This window comes from Ananas comosus, linkage group 12 (genome assembly GCF_001540865.1).
Source record: "Ananas comosus cultivar F153 linkage group 12, ASM154086v1, whole genome shotgun sequence".
In the NCBI taxonomy this organism is placed as follows: domain Eukaryota; kingdom Viridiplantae; phylum Streptophyta; class Magnoliopsida; order Poales; family Bromeliaceae; genus Ananas; species Ananas comosus.
The window spans coordinates 11,649,585-11,665,644 of NC_033632.1; the positions used below are offsets into that span (position 1 = coordinate 11,649,585).

The following is a 16,060-nucleotide window of genomic DNA, read 5'->3' on the forward strand; positions in this document are numbered from 1 at the left end:
GTTTTATCACCATACACATCTTGCTATAAATTATAATCAGAGAGTACGATAAAATTATTGTGGTGAAAATGACGGCGGAAACTATCGCCGGAGAAGTTTACGCATAATGCCAAACAAGTCTTAGATCTACTGTAATTGACAAAGATAGCCATGTAGATGGTGGGGAATCAAATCAAATTGAGATTCTATCACTGAGATTCTAGCACTAAGGAACTTGACAAAGATCATACTGCACCAATTGAAAGGTCTTAGTAACCATAATAAAACTCCACAAAGACCAAAAAACAGAGACCTTGGCAATTGGAATGAATGTAGGTTTTAACAAATAAACAAGAAGAAACCTCGCCGCACCCATGTTTTCATCGCAACATCTTATCGAACTATATCTTTCCACTGGTTAACACAAACAAATGCCATCCTTTTTTGCTGTAAATGCGCGACTGGCCACATATCAAGGAAAAGAACAAGTCCCAGATGATGAAAAGAAAATGCTAATAACAGAGAAACGGCCGCAAACTACTAAACCCACAAAATTACTAACTAATATGATGATATATTATTTGTGACCACTGGAAGATCTGAATAAATAAAATAAAGATACTGAGAGAGTAGCGTAAAATGTTAAGCATCTCCTCTTTAATTTCTAATGATACAACTATTAATAAGATGTTCTGCTAATTCTATGGCATTGGCATTTCATCCTATTAATATGATCTAGCAGATTAAATAAAAAGAGAGTGAGGGTGAAAAACAAAAAAGGCCATCAAAGACCGTCATTTCGACATGCGTGTCGAAGTCCGTTTTCTATGATCTAATTCAACTAATAATAGCATGGAAAAAAGTTGTAGACATACCAAAATCTATGTGAATAATGTGTGAGAAGATGTTTAATGGTGTTCAGATCTCCCTTGCTTTCTGCCGAATGGCCTGACGGGAGCTTTAGTTATTGGATTTGCATCCGCTCCCCTCGAAACCGCTTCAGCTTTATCGTTTCGAGGGACGATTCTCAACGGATGGGCTTCGGTGTTGAAGACCCACTCGTCTAATGAGATTAGCGACGGCGGGGAGAATAAGAGGTAGAGATACTTGAGAGTCTCCGCGAGGAAGAAGCTCTGCATCATGTTGTCTTTTGCACCTGTGTTGACCTGAGGGGAAAAATAAAGGTTCTATCAACTTAAAACGACAAAATACCCGCAAAAGTTCGGATTGCTTTTCATTAATGTTCTCTCCAACAGCTTCCCGCTGCAGCAAGAGCAGAAGATTCAAACTAGAGCTTCTACTGATGGAGTTTCAAAAGGCAAGGCAAAAACTCACCGTCTACAACCCGAAATAGATCCTTGAATTTGACTTTCTAGATTTGAACGCACAACTAAAATGTAGTTTGATTTAAAAAAAATTCTGCAAGACGCCAACAACATTTGATAGATACAAGCAAAAAGTAAGGAGTAGCAAAATTTTCAGTCAGTTGGCAAATACCACGACAAAAAAGTAACAAAAGATCATCAAATTCTCCAAATTTTTTTTGAAATCAAACAACACTAGTCAAGGGTTTCAAATCCAAATACTTGGAAGTTCAGGGATCTGTTTCGGAAGGACCGATAATTTGGTGGGTATACACCCATAGCGACTAATGCTTATGTAGAAGAATAATATGTAGCTAATTAACTCTAAAATAGCATGCAAGAGCTATAAAAAAAAAAATTCTAGGTACAAAAGCACTTACATCCTTCAATCCAACATAACCCGACTCGATCCGAGAGTTCTTCTCAAATGCTTGGAATATGTTCCAACCCCACTCTTGGTATGTTTTGTTCCCAGTAAGCCGATAGAGATACATCAGCGACTCGACGGTCTCTGGTCTAAGTATATTCCACGATGTGCCCACCGTCATGTCCTGTAACACGCATTTGAAAATTAGTTTAAACCATATTTTTGACGCATTCGAAGCTAAATTTATTACAAAAGACAAAAATATGCAACCTGTCCAGAATGGAAAAAGTAATTTTCTCCAGCTAATTTTGTCGGAGTAGATTGATAGAAATTATAACAAGTCCAAGCAAGCTGCAAAAGCAAAGAGTCCAAAACCAAAGAGAAAAATTATGTTTTAACTTTGTCCTATATATTACTTAATTTTTTTTAAAAAAAATGGAAATAATCTTCTGAAATCTATACCTCTTCTGCGAGTGATAAAATTTTCTCTCCTTTTTCAGAACCATAACCGAAAGATCCTAAAGCCAGCATTCCAGGAACAAAGCACGCAAGCTCATCCATCTACAAGCATTAAAAATTAAAGCTATATACTTCATGAAAATAATGAAGTATTGAGCATAAAAGTTCACAAGAACTATGAAATTGCCACTGATAAAAGAGAGACAAATTACCTTATCAGACACAGAAACACCGTTCTTTTCACAAATGTACGTGAAAGAAGATGGAGTAGTTCTTCTAACTAAGCTCAATAGACCCTCCATTGATGTTTCCCACATTTTTCTGTATTAATGAAGTTGTCTAATTAGCTCAGTATTTGGTTTATTAGCCACTGTAAAGACGAAATATCGGTAACATATAAAGTGCTTTAAAAAAAACTGGAGATAAAAGAGACACCACAATTGAATATAAATTTCAAATACTGAAAAATTAAACCAAAAAAAAAAAAAGAAGCCTCAAACCTGTAATGCTTCACAGGTTCAGTTTTGTTCCCTTGTATCCAGGCTTTGAGTAAATATTCATAGAAACTGCAATATATTTACATGCTCAGATTTCAGAGTTTGGCATTGAAAGCATTAAAGCATCAAAGTACAAGCCAAATAATAAAGCCAAGAAAAGAATGATCCAGATGAGTAAGAATTAATGTAAAAAAGAACTAGGTCATGATTAAAATAAGGAGAAGTGGTATTACCTGTCGCCCATGGCACCAAATGTGATGGTCGAATACGATGAAGATCCTGAGTGAGGATTTATATATATAGGAAGCAAACCATCATTCGGAAATGTTTTCTGAAGCTGTCTGATGACATTTTCCGCCTGAAAATGACAGTATAATAGCTTCTTACAATAAACAAAAAGGAGAATGAGATCTTACTGAAAATATAGCGACTCACAAGTCGCTATAACATAGGAATGTATCACATCATTACACTTGCAAATTTGTGCTATTTCCAATTTTACACAATTTGTAAGGCACCTAATAGAGCTTGCTAAATGCATTAACCAATAACATAGAATAGTACAGACACAACCAGATTTATAGTGCATTTTGAAATGGCTTCTTGAATATTAGAAGTTCTGATCTCAGTACCTGATCTTTCACCATTTCGTATCTCACTACATCTTTGTCAAAGCTTAATGGTATTTGTTGTTACATTATTTATGAATGCTACTGGGTGGAATATTCTAAGAGTTCTTGTTCTACAGAAACTGTAATCAGAGTCCGCTAGAAAGGCAGGGAAATCAGAAATAATGAAGGTGTTGTATAGAAACCAAAGCTTTTATGTTCAAGTATCCATTATAGAATGTGTATTATAGCTCAAGTGATGTCAAGGCAATTCTACTTTCCAGTAAATAATAGTTATATTGATTTTTTACTTCAGAATACAGTGTTAGACCTTGAAAGAGGAATCCACCACAACTGTTACCAGCCTGTCCCAGCCCCATCTATGTATTCAAATATCAAAATGTCAAGTAGATATATTGATTAACTTATTCTATTTAATATTAAGTAACCATTGCCTGGCCCATCACTTGCCAACCGACCAATTAAATGAGTTTTTCCAGCCTACAATCCAAGTGGAAGGGAAAGCAGAGGGCAACCAAGGAAATAGCCACAACCCCTAACTTGAGATATCGCAACCTCAGTGCATCAACCTAACAATTTAAACACATTTCTCTCAGCCAAAAAAAACTTATTCCTATACCCAGTTGGATAGGACACTTCAGATCCTCTGGCCATTAAATATACTAAATTAGATATATAAACTAACCTAGAACATCATCATCCTTAGGCGCACTCCAGATCAGTAGGTCAATAGTTTTGAACTCTCAAGTTCACACCAAATAACAGAAAACATTGATGGTTCTTAGAAAGAAAAAGCATTAGGTACATTAATAACCATAAAACCAAAGTAGAGTTAGACAAGCATTCATGCACCCACAACAGGAGCCTCTGACAAATAAATCTAAAACTGTGCCAAACCAGTAAAAGAAGAAAAAAAAGAACCTTCTGCTGGTATTTAGGATCACCCGTCCTCTGCGATAAAGCAATGAATTCAAGTTGCTCAGTACCTGAGTCAGCCAGGATACTATCTCCCTGGAAAAAGGCAAAAGCATGTGAAGGAGGATGTGACCAGTGAATAAGGAGTAACGGGATTATACGGTGATATTAAAATGCAATGCTCAAAGAATATCATGCTTGAAGGGGAACTACTCCAGTCATAATAAGAACAGTGAAATTAATATGATAAGAAATTACATGCCAAGAGGTACATTTTCAATCAAATTATCAAGCATTGATTGTCCAGGAATGTCAACATTATTTGACACTTCGGTATGACCACGCATAGAAATGAGGATAAATCTCTAAATCGAAAGTTGCCATCATTTTACATTGTTTAAACTCTTCCCAGTAGGTCACTCAAAATTGAATAGAAACAAAGGCAATGATCAAAAGAATATGTTATTGCATGACAAATGAAACCAAGCATAAGATAATAAGAGAAAAGGCATTGATAACATACTCTGGTCCATCCGGGATTATGAGCTTGGCCACGAGCCAAGTTAATTCTGTTGTAGGGTATGCCTGATGATGTATCCCATGCTGGTAGCAATCTATCAGCGATGTCTTTAGCCTTCTCTAGAAATACACCATCGCCAGAGAGATCATATGCACTTAGAAGTCCACCAACGACCCTGAATGAGGAAAAACCAAACATTTAGGATCAGTAGCATAAAAAAACATACAGACTGTACATATATTAAAGCACATTTTCTAATGGCACCCAAACTTTAAAATTTTGTGTTTAGTTAGAACCTTACAATATGTCTAATTTAAGTGCCTCTCCGTCACAACTTCATGGCGTTTAACTTTGTAACAAAATATTCTGTAAGCTAATGAATATTCGTTACTTGATGGGATAGTCTCATCATCGTGGATAAAAATTATTAAATATTCACAGAAATTGACATGTAAATGTTCTGAAACCGAACAAGCTCTAAGGTTTTTACTAAAATCAAAATTTTTGCCATTTAGGTACCCATCTTAAAACGTGTTATATTTCAGATAAGGTTTATATGTTATTACCTAAATAGAAAAGTAGAATTAACTGTAACCTGTAGTCCTACATTCGGAGAAACCTTACCCAATATAACCAATAATCCATACCTAAGTACCTAGAAACGAAGATAAAGAATCCAAAAGATTAAACCTTATAAAGCAACCTGATGGTTGTCTCAAAAACACTTGCTTCATAATCCTTGTTGAAATCTAACGTGTTCGCAACCCACCTGCATTCAAGCAGAGAATGGAAGTTAGACAGTTATCAAAATTGTGTGCTGAGAGTCTCGATGTGGGATGGCAAAATGGCTTCTCCATTCAAAAGTATAATAACTAGACTATATAATCATGTCTAGAAAACCATATAAAATTTCATGGGTAGCACTCAAATGGAGAATTTTTGGCACCAAACTACTAAATTAATATGAAAAAGAATATGACTCACTCTCTAGCTTTTTGAAACTCATCTTCCAGGCCCATTATGTAGAGTGTATCCAGAGAGTCCACAAGGGTTGCTCCAAGACCACCAAAACTATTGACACCATTCTTTGATTGTGGCTGTTCATCAAACAAAGAAATCACATAAGCGCTAATGCCTGGTAGGATGTAAAAAGGGTAAATTGCAACAGGGGTCTTCCAGACCCTAGATTGTTAGGAGGTTTTGTTTGGTTGCTAACCTTTCAATTGTACAATTGGGTTCTTCACCTTTGTATTTTGGTGCCGTTTGGTTAGCAGCAGTAAATGTGTATATGATTAGAGATCTCTGTTTGCTGGACATGCAATAATTACAACTACACCTATTCTGCTTGGCTGAATGCAACTGAGAGTGCTGCAAGGATAGGTTTTCTATTAGGTTGCATGCAGCTGGAAGATGCATTAACATTTCCTGATTATTAAATGTAGGTTCGTGAGACTACACCTGGTGCATAGCTATTAGCCTCAACAGATCCTGATTATTAAATGTAGGGTGGTAAGACTACACCGAGTGCATAGCAAGTAGTCGCTTTTATTTGAGAAGTAGGCGGACGAGTGAGACTACGCCTACTGTCGAATACTCCCCAATTGGTGCGTTCTGGCTTGCACACAATTTGGGTGTAGGCCAAGATGCAGCAGTTGGCCCTTTATCTATAGATCTGATTTGCGGCACCTGGAAGCAACTACAATGTGCCAAACCAAATTTTTGGGCTTGTATGCAGTTAAACCAGCAATGTAGGTGGAGATGTTAGCTACCTATAGCCTCTTTATTGCAATCTTCCCTTTTTCGTTAAGTTCCCTCGTAAAAATTGATGGAAATGCCTATGCAATTGCCATATGGAAGTCTAGAAATCGTCTATATGGCAATTTAGGTGGCAAATGTCCAATTTCATGAAGGAAGTCAACTGAAGGGTTGCTTTAGAATACAATATTAGGAATGAAACTGTAACAACTGGAAGGATGTAGGCCAAACAGAAACTACGCTAAAATATTGAGGACCCTTCGGTGCAATTTATCCGATCAAAAGAATTAAGAAAAAGATTTATAAAGAAGATTTGCCATCTTATAACAAACCTGAAGCTCATCTTGTCCCCAAGCATATTTCTCATAAGAATTCCAGGCATGAAGCATTGCTTCTTTGACTTTCTCTCTCCTTTCATTGTTAATGGAATCAATTTTGACGATACTTTTGTCGATCATTTTATCACTAGTGAAGTGTTCGTCTGGTTTCACCGAACGATCCTCTGCTTTCCTCAACTACAGCAAAACAACAAAGTTTCAGAACAGGAAGCTAACCCATCATTATGCCAAAAAATAAATAAATTTACCAAAAAAAAAAAATCATGTCTAGCCAACGGAAAAACTGCACAGGGGGACCGCCTCAGCTATACCCTTCAATTATTATTATTTTGATTGAGACCCTCAACTTTTTACTATTTTGTATTTGAGTTAATTTCCAGAATTTAACAGGGAATTAATGGCTCTGTTCGCTAGTACCCGTTAACAGTTAGCGAAATTCACAGCTCCATCAATTGAAAAAAGTATCTTCAATTTAACAAAATCACAGATAAATTTGACAAAATCACTGATTTAATTGATGAAAATCGATCAAAATAAAAATAGTTAAAAGGGGCCAATTTCAAATTGTCTTATGGTTGAAGAGGTCTCCACACACATTTTTATCTTTAATAATCACCAGTGTAATACAATATAAAGCAAGGAAAACAACAAAAAAATTGATTGGGAAATTGAGGATACCTGATCTTGTAGTCGATTCAACTCTTCCTTCAATTTTGAGATCTCAGCCTACAATCACATTAATAAAATTCTTAGTTTCTTTAAGCATAATTTCCCCTTCAAATTTAGTAGTTTACCCAAAAAGAATAATTAAAAAACAGTGGACATTGAAAAGTAAATGGAAATTACATAACCACGCGCGCTTCACAAGAATCACAACAAGGTCACAAAAATCTACCAATAAAAGCGCGATCTTTTCGATTTCCATTAACAATTCACACTGTAATCAAACGGATCCACCACTCCTAGAAACCCTAATCACACCAAGAACTAAGTAGATCGGAGACGAATCCACAAGCAGTGGCGAGCAAAGATCCAATCAGATCGGGCCTCACCTCGTGCTCCCGAACTAGGGTTTGCCGATCCCAGAAGGCGAAGTAGGCGAGGACGAAGACGACGAAGAGGATCCCCAAGCGCCGCGGCCGCTTCAGGTAGTACGCCGGGTGGAGGACCCGCCACGGCCCCCACGACGACGACGACGACGACGACGACGACGACCTGCTCCGCATCATCTCCTCCTCCCTCCTCCTATGGCGCCGTAGAAACCCTAACCCTAGAATCGTCTCCTCCGCCGCGCGAGAGGAAAAGGTTTTCGAGGGAGTCGTCGCCTTCGTCGTCGTCGTCGTCGTCGGAGTCCCCACGGGTTTAAAAAGGAGGATGTTCGTATGCGAGCGTCCGCATAGAATATTTCTCTGCGGACTCTCTGGGTTATAAGGAGTAGAAAAGTCAACATTAATTATACCCAAAATTTTAATTCAAAATTTTATTCGAATCGGAATACAAACTATTCAAATTTGATTGATATGGACAAATATAATTTTAATTATGAGTATAAAAAATAATAATCCGAGAGATTTAAATTCGGTTTGGATTTATATTTTAATACTTTAGATTTAATTATGATATAATTTTGAAATTCGGCAAAGAGAAATGATTACATTCGGATTTAGATTTTTGGGCTCGGTTTCGAGTTTCATTTTTTTTTGTTTTCTCGAGGTTAGTTTTTGTTATTGATTTTTAAAACTCAATGGCTTCGGGTGCAAGTTCAGTTTCAGATATAACAGTCGAATTCGGATGCGAATTTTTAAAAACTAATCCGAATCTGACCGGTTGACATCCTAACAAATGAGTGTGGTGTCGGAGAAGCTCCGTGGACCCGAGTTAAGCAATAAGCTTATGATTTTAAAATAAAATTAGAATAAACTTTAAATATCATCCCTGTAGTTTCGCACTTTCACTTTAGTATTCTGTGGTTTAAAGTGTATCAAGCTAGTATCCTGTAGTTTCACTTTTATCTTTTCGTCAGCTTTTTCGTTAATATTTCGTTAAATTATATACAAAAAAAACTTCAGATACTCCATCTAGGTTTATCGAATATTCACTTTAGTACCCTTTAATTTTAACTTTGTCACTGATTTAACGAAAAAAATTAGAGAATCGATAATAGAAAAATAAAAATAAAACTATAGGGCACTAAATTGATATACTTTAAATCATAGGATACGAAAGTGTGAAAGTGTGAAACCACATGAGTTATATCTGAAGTTTTTTTCTAAAAATTATTAAAAATTACTAGTTAAACGTGACGGAGTATATATTTAACTTGTTTTGACACAAAAAATAACAAAATACATAAAACTAATAAAAAGTTATGAAAAAAAGGCCAATTTGCATAAAAAATCCACTTATTTTGGGCTTTTGCAAAACCGGACCACCTTTTTCATTTTGCAGATTCGGTCCGAATTTTCAGCAAACTGACCAAAATACCATTGTTACTTTTTCTCTCTCCTCTTTCTCTCTCCTCTTCGTTTCTCTGGTTCTTTCTTTTTTTCTCTCGCCGAAAAAAGTAGCGAAGGCAAAGGCGAAAGCGGAAACGGTCCGCCTCACCTCTTACCCTCATGCTCTCGCCCTCACCCTTGCCCTCGCCCACGCATCCCCTACCTTCCTCGCCTCCGATCCCGCCGACGCCGCGCCGCAACTTTTTTTTTTTTTTGCTTTTTCTTTTCTTTTCTTCTCCGACTCTCCTCCACCGTCTCCGACGACGACGTCTCTCTCGCCCTTCCCCGCACTTCTCGTCCCTCCCTTTCCCTCCTCTCCGCCTTCGACGGCGATGCAACTTCGCTGGCGCCGACGTCGACACCTTGAAGGTCACTGCGGCGCTGCTGCCTCGGAGCCGGGGGTCCTTAGCGGCGTCGTTGCCTGCGCCGTGGCCATTGACAGAGATAGGCGACAAAAAAAATATAAAAGAAGCAACAAAAAAAAATAAAGATACAAAATTATAGAAAAATAAGGATGAAGATAAAATTGCATCGTTAACTGTAAAAAAAATCACTAAGTTGGACTACTTAAGATGTAAACTGCAGCTTTAAGATAAAAATTACACTCTTTAAATGAAAATTACACTCTTTGGAAGATATTTATATTGTTTCTCCTCTTATTGCACTCTTTCAGATCTAAACTGTATCCATTAAGATAAAAATTACACTCTTTAAACGAAAGTTGCACTGTTTCTTTTCTTGTTGCACCATTTCTTCTCTTGTTACACTATTTTTTATCTTAAACTGCACTCCTTTAAAAGATATTTATACTGTTTTTGCTCTTGTTGCACTGTTTCTCCTCTTATTGCATTATTTATCCTCTTGTTACACTGTTTTTATCTTAAACTGCATCCTTTAAGAGGAAAAACCGTATAACAAGAGGAGAAATAGTGCAACAAAAGAAAACACAGTGCAACAAGAGGAGAAACAATATAAATATCTCTTAAATGGGTGCAGTTTAAGAAACAGTGTAAGAAGAGGAGAAATAGTGTAACAAGAGAAGAAACAGTGCAACTTTCGTTTAAAGAGTGTAACTTTCATCTTAATGGATGCAGTTTACATCTGAAAGAGTGCAATAAGAAGAAAAACAGTGTAAATATCTCCCAAAGAGTATAATTTTCATTTTAAAGCTGCAGTTTACATCTTAAGCAGTGCAACTTGTAATTTTTTTTGCAGTTAACGATGCAATTTCATATTCATCCTTTTTTTATATAATTTTTTATCTTTTTTTTTCTCTTTCTTCTATAATTTTTTTTTGTCACCCTCTTTGTCAACAGCCACGGCGCCGGTGACGATGCCACTACGGACTCTCCCGCTCCGAGGCTGCAGAGCGGCAGTGACCTCCACGGTGTCGGTGTCGGCGCCGGCGAAGATGCATCGTCGTCGGAGGCGGCAGAGAAGGAAGGAGAGGGAGAGACGAGAAGGGCGGAGAAGGGCGAGAGAGATGTCGTCGTCGGAGATGGTCGAGGAGAGTCGGAGAAAGAAAAGAAAAGAAAAAAGCAAAAAAAAAAAAGTCACGGCGCGGCGCGGCCTTGACAGGGGCGGAGGCGAGGAAAGTGGGGGTGTGTGGACGAGGGCAAGGGCGAGGGCGAGGGCGAGAGCATAAGGGTGAGAGGCGAGGCGAACCGTTTCCGCCTCCGCCTCTGCCTTCTCTACTTTTTTCGGCGAGAAAAAAAAAAGAACGAGAAAAACGAAGAGGAGAGAGAAAGAGAAAGAGAAAAAGTAATAAGGGTATTTTTGTCAGTTTGCTGAAAAAGCGGACCGAATCTGCAAAAATAAAAAAGGTGGTCCGATTTTGCAAAAGCCCAAAATAAGTGGATTTTTTATGCAAATTGGCTATGAAAAAAACTTCAGAAAAGCATCTAATGAGTCTATTATGGTGATTCATTTTATTTAATTTTTTACTATTTAACTAGTGTCTCTTAATAAAGTTATTAATTTTTTTCTAAAATAATATATTTATTAATAATTGTAATGAAGAGATTAACGAGAAAATGAACTAGTTTAGTAAAATCTATGAAAAATAGTACAAGATAAAAAAAAAAAGAACAAATTTAAAACACAATATAAAGATTGATAAAATATAATAAAACAATAGTTTCTTTGAGAAAAAAAATTTATTTCACCTAGTAAATAAAATAACACTAAAGTACAGAGCCATTTTCATTTGCTAAATAAATTAGTAACTACATGGTCACTTTCAAGGTGTTTTATTCTCAAAATTAAAAATTTATAAAATTTAATATCTCTACCATTCTAGTTTTATTTGCTAGATATAAATTAAAAATTTTTTATTAAAATAAGTTAATGTTGAGGGATAAAATCTATATTTGGAAAATAAAAAAAATAATTTTTCATGAAATCTAAAAAAAAAATCTCAAAAAAGCTAGTTTTTTTTTGGCCAATTTGCATAAAAAATCCACTTATTTTGGGCTTTTGCAAAATCGGGCCACCTTTTTCGTTTTTGCAAATTCGGTCCACTTTTTCAGCAAACTGACCAAAATACCCTTATTACTTTTTCTCTTTCCTCTTTCTCTCTTCTCTTCGTTCTCTCGTTCTTTTTTTTTTTCGCCAAAAAAAAAAGCGACGGCCGGAGCACCGCCAGGCGGGCTTTTCTTCTTCTTCTTCCTGCAGGAGCAATTTTTTTTCTCTTTTTCTTTTTCTTCTTCTTCTTCCTCCTGCTGGAGCTTTTTTTTTTTTTTNTCTTATTCAGAAAAATTTCTGCGGAAGTTCCTGCCTTTGAATTAAAGGAAATTCATCGATAAATAATGCTATGCCCACTTCCATAGGCAAATTAGAGTATAATTTAGATTAAAATAATTGATTACGAATATTGTGTGGAATAAATTATTATGTGATTTATGTGAATATTCTGATGATGTAGCTATTACCGTCTAGTTTTACTACCATTTACTCTCTAAAATAGATATATCATTATTTATCCTTCTGATTTCAAATTCCAGCATGCATAATCTCATTCAGAAAAATTTTTGCGGAAGTTCCTGCCTTTGAATTAAAGGAAATTCATCGATAAATAATGCTATACCCACTTCCATAGGCAAATTAGAGTATAATTTAGATTAACATAATTGATTACGAATATTGTGTGAAATAAATTGTTATGTGATTTATGTGAATATTGTGATGATGTAGCTATTACCGTCCAGTTTTACTACCATTTACTCTCTAAAATAGACATGTCATTATTTATCCTTCTGATTTCAAATTCGAGCATGCATAATCTTATTCAGAAAAATTTCTGCGGAAGTTCCTGCCTTTGAATTAAAAAAAAATTCATCGATAAATAATGCTATGCCCACTTCCATAGGCAAATTAGAGTATAATTTAGATTAAAATAATTGATTACGAATATTGTGTAGAATAAATTGTTATGTGATTTATGTGAATATTGTGATGATGTAGCTGTTACCGTTCAGTTTTACTACCATTTACTCTCTAAAAACTACCATTTACTCTCTAAAATAGACATATCATTATTTATCCTTCTGATTTCAAATTCGAGCATGCATAATCTTATTCAGAAAAATTTCTGCGGAAGTTCCTGCCTTTGAATTAAAGGAAATTCATCGATAAATAATGCTATGCCCACTTCCATAGGCAAATTAGAGTGTAATTTAGATTAAAATAATTGATTACGAATATTGTGTGGAATAAATTGTTATGTGATTTATGTGAATATTGTGATAATGTCGCTGTTACCGTCCAATTACGTACCATTATTTATCTTTCTGATTTCAAATTCGAGCATGCATAATCTTATTCAGAAAATATTTCTGCGGAAGTTCCTGTCTTTGAATTAAAGGAAATTCGTCGACAAGTCTAAGAATTTAGATTTAAAGGCCATGTGCATATTGGATCTATTGATAGGCAAATTTTTAGATGGAATTGGGGTTATTGATCATTATGTGATGAAGACAACAAATAGTTTCAGGTGATCCCTTGGATTTTAGTTATTTAATATTTTATTAATTCATCATGCTTGTTTTGTTTATTTGCTCCTCCTCTCTACTACATGTCAGCATCTTTTTAGCTGAGTAACCAGCTCAGAAGGCACATTACTACATCAACATGCATCTCTCTCTCTCTCTCTCTCTCTCTCTCTAAAGAGATTGAGGATAAAAGGAAAAAAAAAAATAATAGAACAAAGAGAAGAAGAAAAGCAAAATTCCAAAAAGATATTGCATGTTTAGGAGGTCAGAGGTTTGAACTTTCGAGTATATATTTCAAAATCTGAGAGTTTGAGCCCTTGATATTATATACTATAGATTTTTTACGGATCTTCAGAGAGACAACTCAAAAGAATAAAATAAAATAATTTTTTTTTTTTTTTAACAAGCTCTCTCTCTCTGTAAAGAGATTGTGGATAAAAGGAAAAAAAAAAATAATAGAACAAAGAGAAGAAGAAAAGCAAAATTCCAAGGAGATGATGCATGTTTAGGAGGTCAGAGGTTTGAACTTTCGAGTATATATTTCAAAATTTGAGGGTTTGAGCCCTTGATATTATATACTATATATTTTTTACGGATCTTCAGAGAGACAACTCAAAAGAATAAAATAAAATAAAATTCTTTTTTTGAACAAGCTCTCTCTCTCTCTCTTTGAGATTGAGGATAAAAGGAAGTAAAATAATAATAGAACAAAGAGAAGAAGAAAAGCAAAATTCCAAGGAGATGTTGCATGTTTAGGAGGTCAGAAGTTTGAACTTTCGAGTATATATTTCAAAATCTGAGGGTTTGAGCCCTTGATATTATATACTATATATTTTTTACGGATCTTCAGAGAGACAACTCAAAAGAATAAAATAAAATAAAATTCTTTCTTTGAACAAGCTCTCTCTCTCTCTTTGAGATTGAGGATAAAAGGAAGTAAAAAAATAATAGAACAAAGAGAAGAAGAGAAGCAAAATTGCAAGGAGATGTTATATGTTTAGGAGGTCAGAGGTTTGAACTTTTGAGTATATGTTTCAAAGTCTGAGATGGTTTATACCCCTGATATTATATACTATAGATTCTTTGCGAGTCTTCAGCATTAGAAATAGAGAGACAACTCAAAAGAATAAAATAAGATTCTTTCTTTGAACAAGCTCTTTGTCTAGATTTTACTCTCATCTATCTTAGCTCTCTTTCTCTTACTGCTTTGTGATAAATAGAAAAGGACAAAAAAGGAAAAGTAAAGAGCAAAATTACACTTATTTCTCACTTATCTCCTTCCTGATAGCAAAAGATCCAAGAGAGAAAAGAAAAGGAGATGACATATAATAATGTAAAGGAAAAAATGTATAAAATTTATCTAAACTATAGTTTGATTTTACTATTCAACCTTTCAATTTATTTGATTTAAGTAATTAGATAGCTTTTCAAATATAAAATTTAAGTTAATTACTTAGTTTAATGAATTTGTAATTTTATAAATTGTATAAAATGTACTAACTAAATCCTTAAAAGATAAATGACGAATTTAAAATTTGAACTTAAAGAGTCACTAATTGGCTCAAAGTTAAGTTCTATATGTTTTCACCTAATTTAAAATTTTAAAATAATTTAGAATAAACCAACATTCATATTGGATTAACTCAAAATCTATTTGGAGTACTTATGTTATTTCAATAATTTTGAAATAACCCAAATAAAAAAGTTTGAAAATTAATTATTTGTCTTTATAAGATTGTGTTAGAACAAATACCGCACAGAAATCTGATTGTGATTAAAGATCTAACTAATTTTTATTAAGAAAATAAATAAATCAACTTACAGATGATCGCTAAATCCAAATAAATACTTAATTGATCCGGAAGCGTGCGAGGTATTGCCCTAAGGCGTATTCCCGTCCTTACGTGTGGGATTAATCGGAAATAACACCCCAAGGTACGATCCAAATTCTTCCTCCTGCGAGCACGATCGTGAAGGAGGTTGACGAAAACTCTTTCAACACCCGATGACAAAAAGGATTAAGAAATTGAATAGAATAGAAATTAAAAATATTTCTTTCTCTTTTTTCTTCTCTCTCTCCAATGTCCATATTACATGAACAATGCAAGAGGCAGTATAAAAAGTGTGTGAAACAGAATGTTGGAGACCCCCAACATTCTACTCCATTAATTAATTTCATTTAATTCAAGCTTTAATGTGAAATAAAGGAGGAATAAATTAAATTTAATCCATCCAATTAATTAACATAGTAAAAGACAATAAATGAGAATAATTATGAAATTAAATAATATTTAGAGATTTTGAATTTTTTACCAACAGATTGAAATTAAAAGTATTTGTCCTCTAACTCCACATCTACATCAAAGTAACACAATTTCCACACTACTAGAAACTTCTCCAAATCTCCTCATCACCACCCTCTTCATTATTTCACACATGCGCCCCCCCNTCTCTCTCTCTCTCTCTCTCTCCCATTCTACTTTGCTATCATATTATCACAATCAACATTTTGTCTTGTTTGACCCTCTTGAGAGTGTAAGCATCTTCATATTGAAACCCTAATTATTTTTATCCATCTATCCTTATCTCTTATTTTAGGTCAAAAGACAAAATTATGATCAGTATTTTGCTGGTTTTGAGGGTGTCTGGCCTAGATTCTAGGAAGAAATTTTAGAGCCAAAAGTAATTTTTCCTTCAATAGAGTATTTTTCAATCATATTTTTAAAATCTAAATATGATTCTTAGAATCAATT

The 16,060-nt window shown here is 34.9% G+C and overlaps 1 protein-coding gene across 1 annotated transcript; it reads right to left on the reverse strand.

Moving 5' to 3' along the window:
- On the reverse strand, positions 576-8,212 carry LOC109718673 (mannosyl-oligosaccharide 1,2-alpha-mannosidase MNS1-like). Its single transcript, XM_020245014.1, has 14 exons — positions 7,876-8,212; positions 7,502-7,549; positions 6,818-7,000; positions 5,715-5,827; positions 5,434-5,499; positions 4,734-4,905; positions 4,217-4,306; positions 2,900-3,024; positions 2,670-2,735; positions 2,382-2,490; positions 2,173-2,271; positions 1,981-2,061; positions 1,724-1,894; positions 576-1,145 (listed from the first exon to the last, which is right to left on the reverse strand). The coding sequence occupies exons 1-14, from the start codon at positions 8,050-8,052 to the stop codon at positions 888-890; spliced, it is 1,758 nt and encodes a 585-aa protein (XP_020100603.1). The 5' UTR covers positions 8,053-8,212; the 3' UTR covers positions 576-887.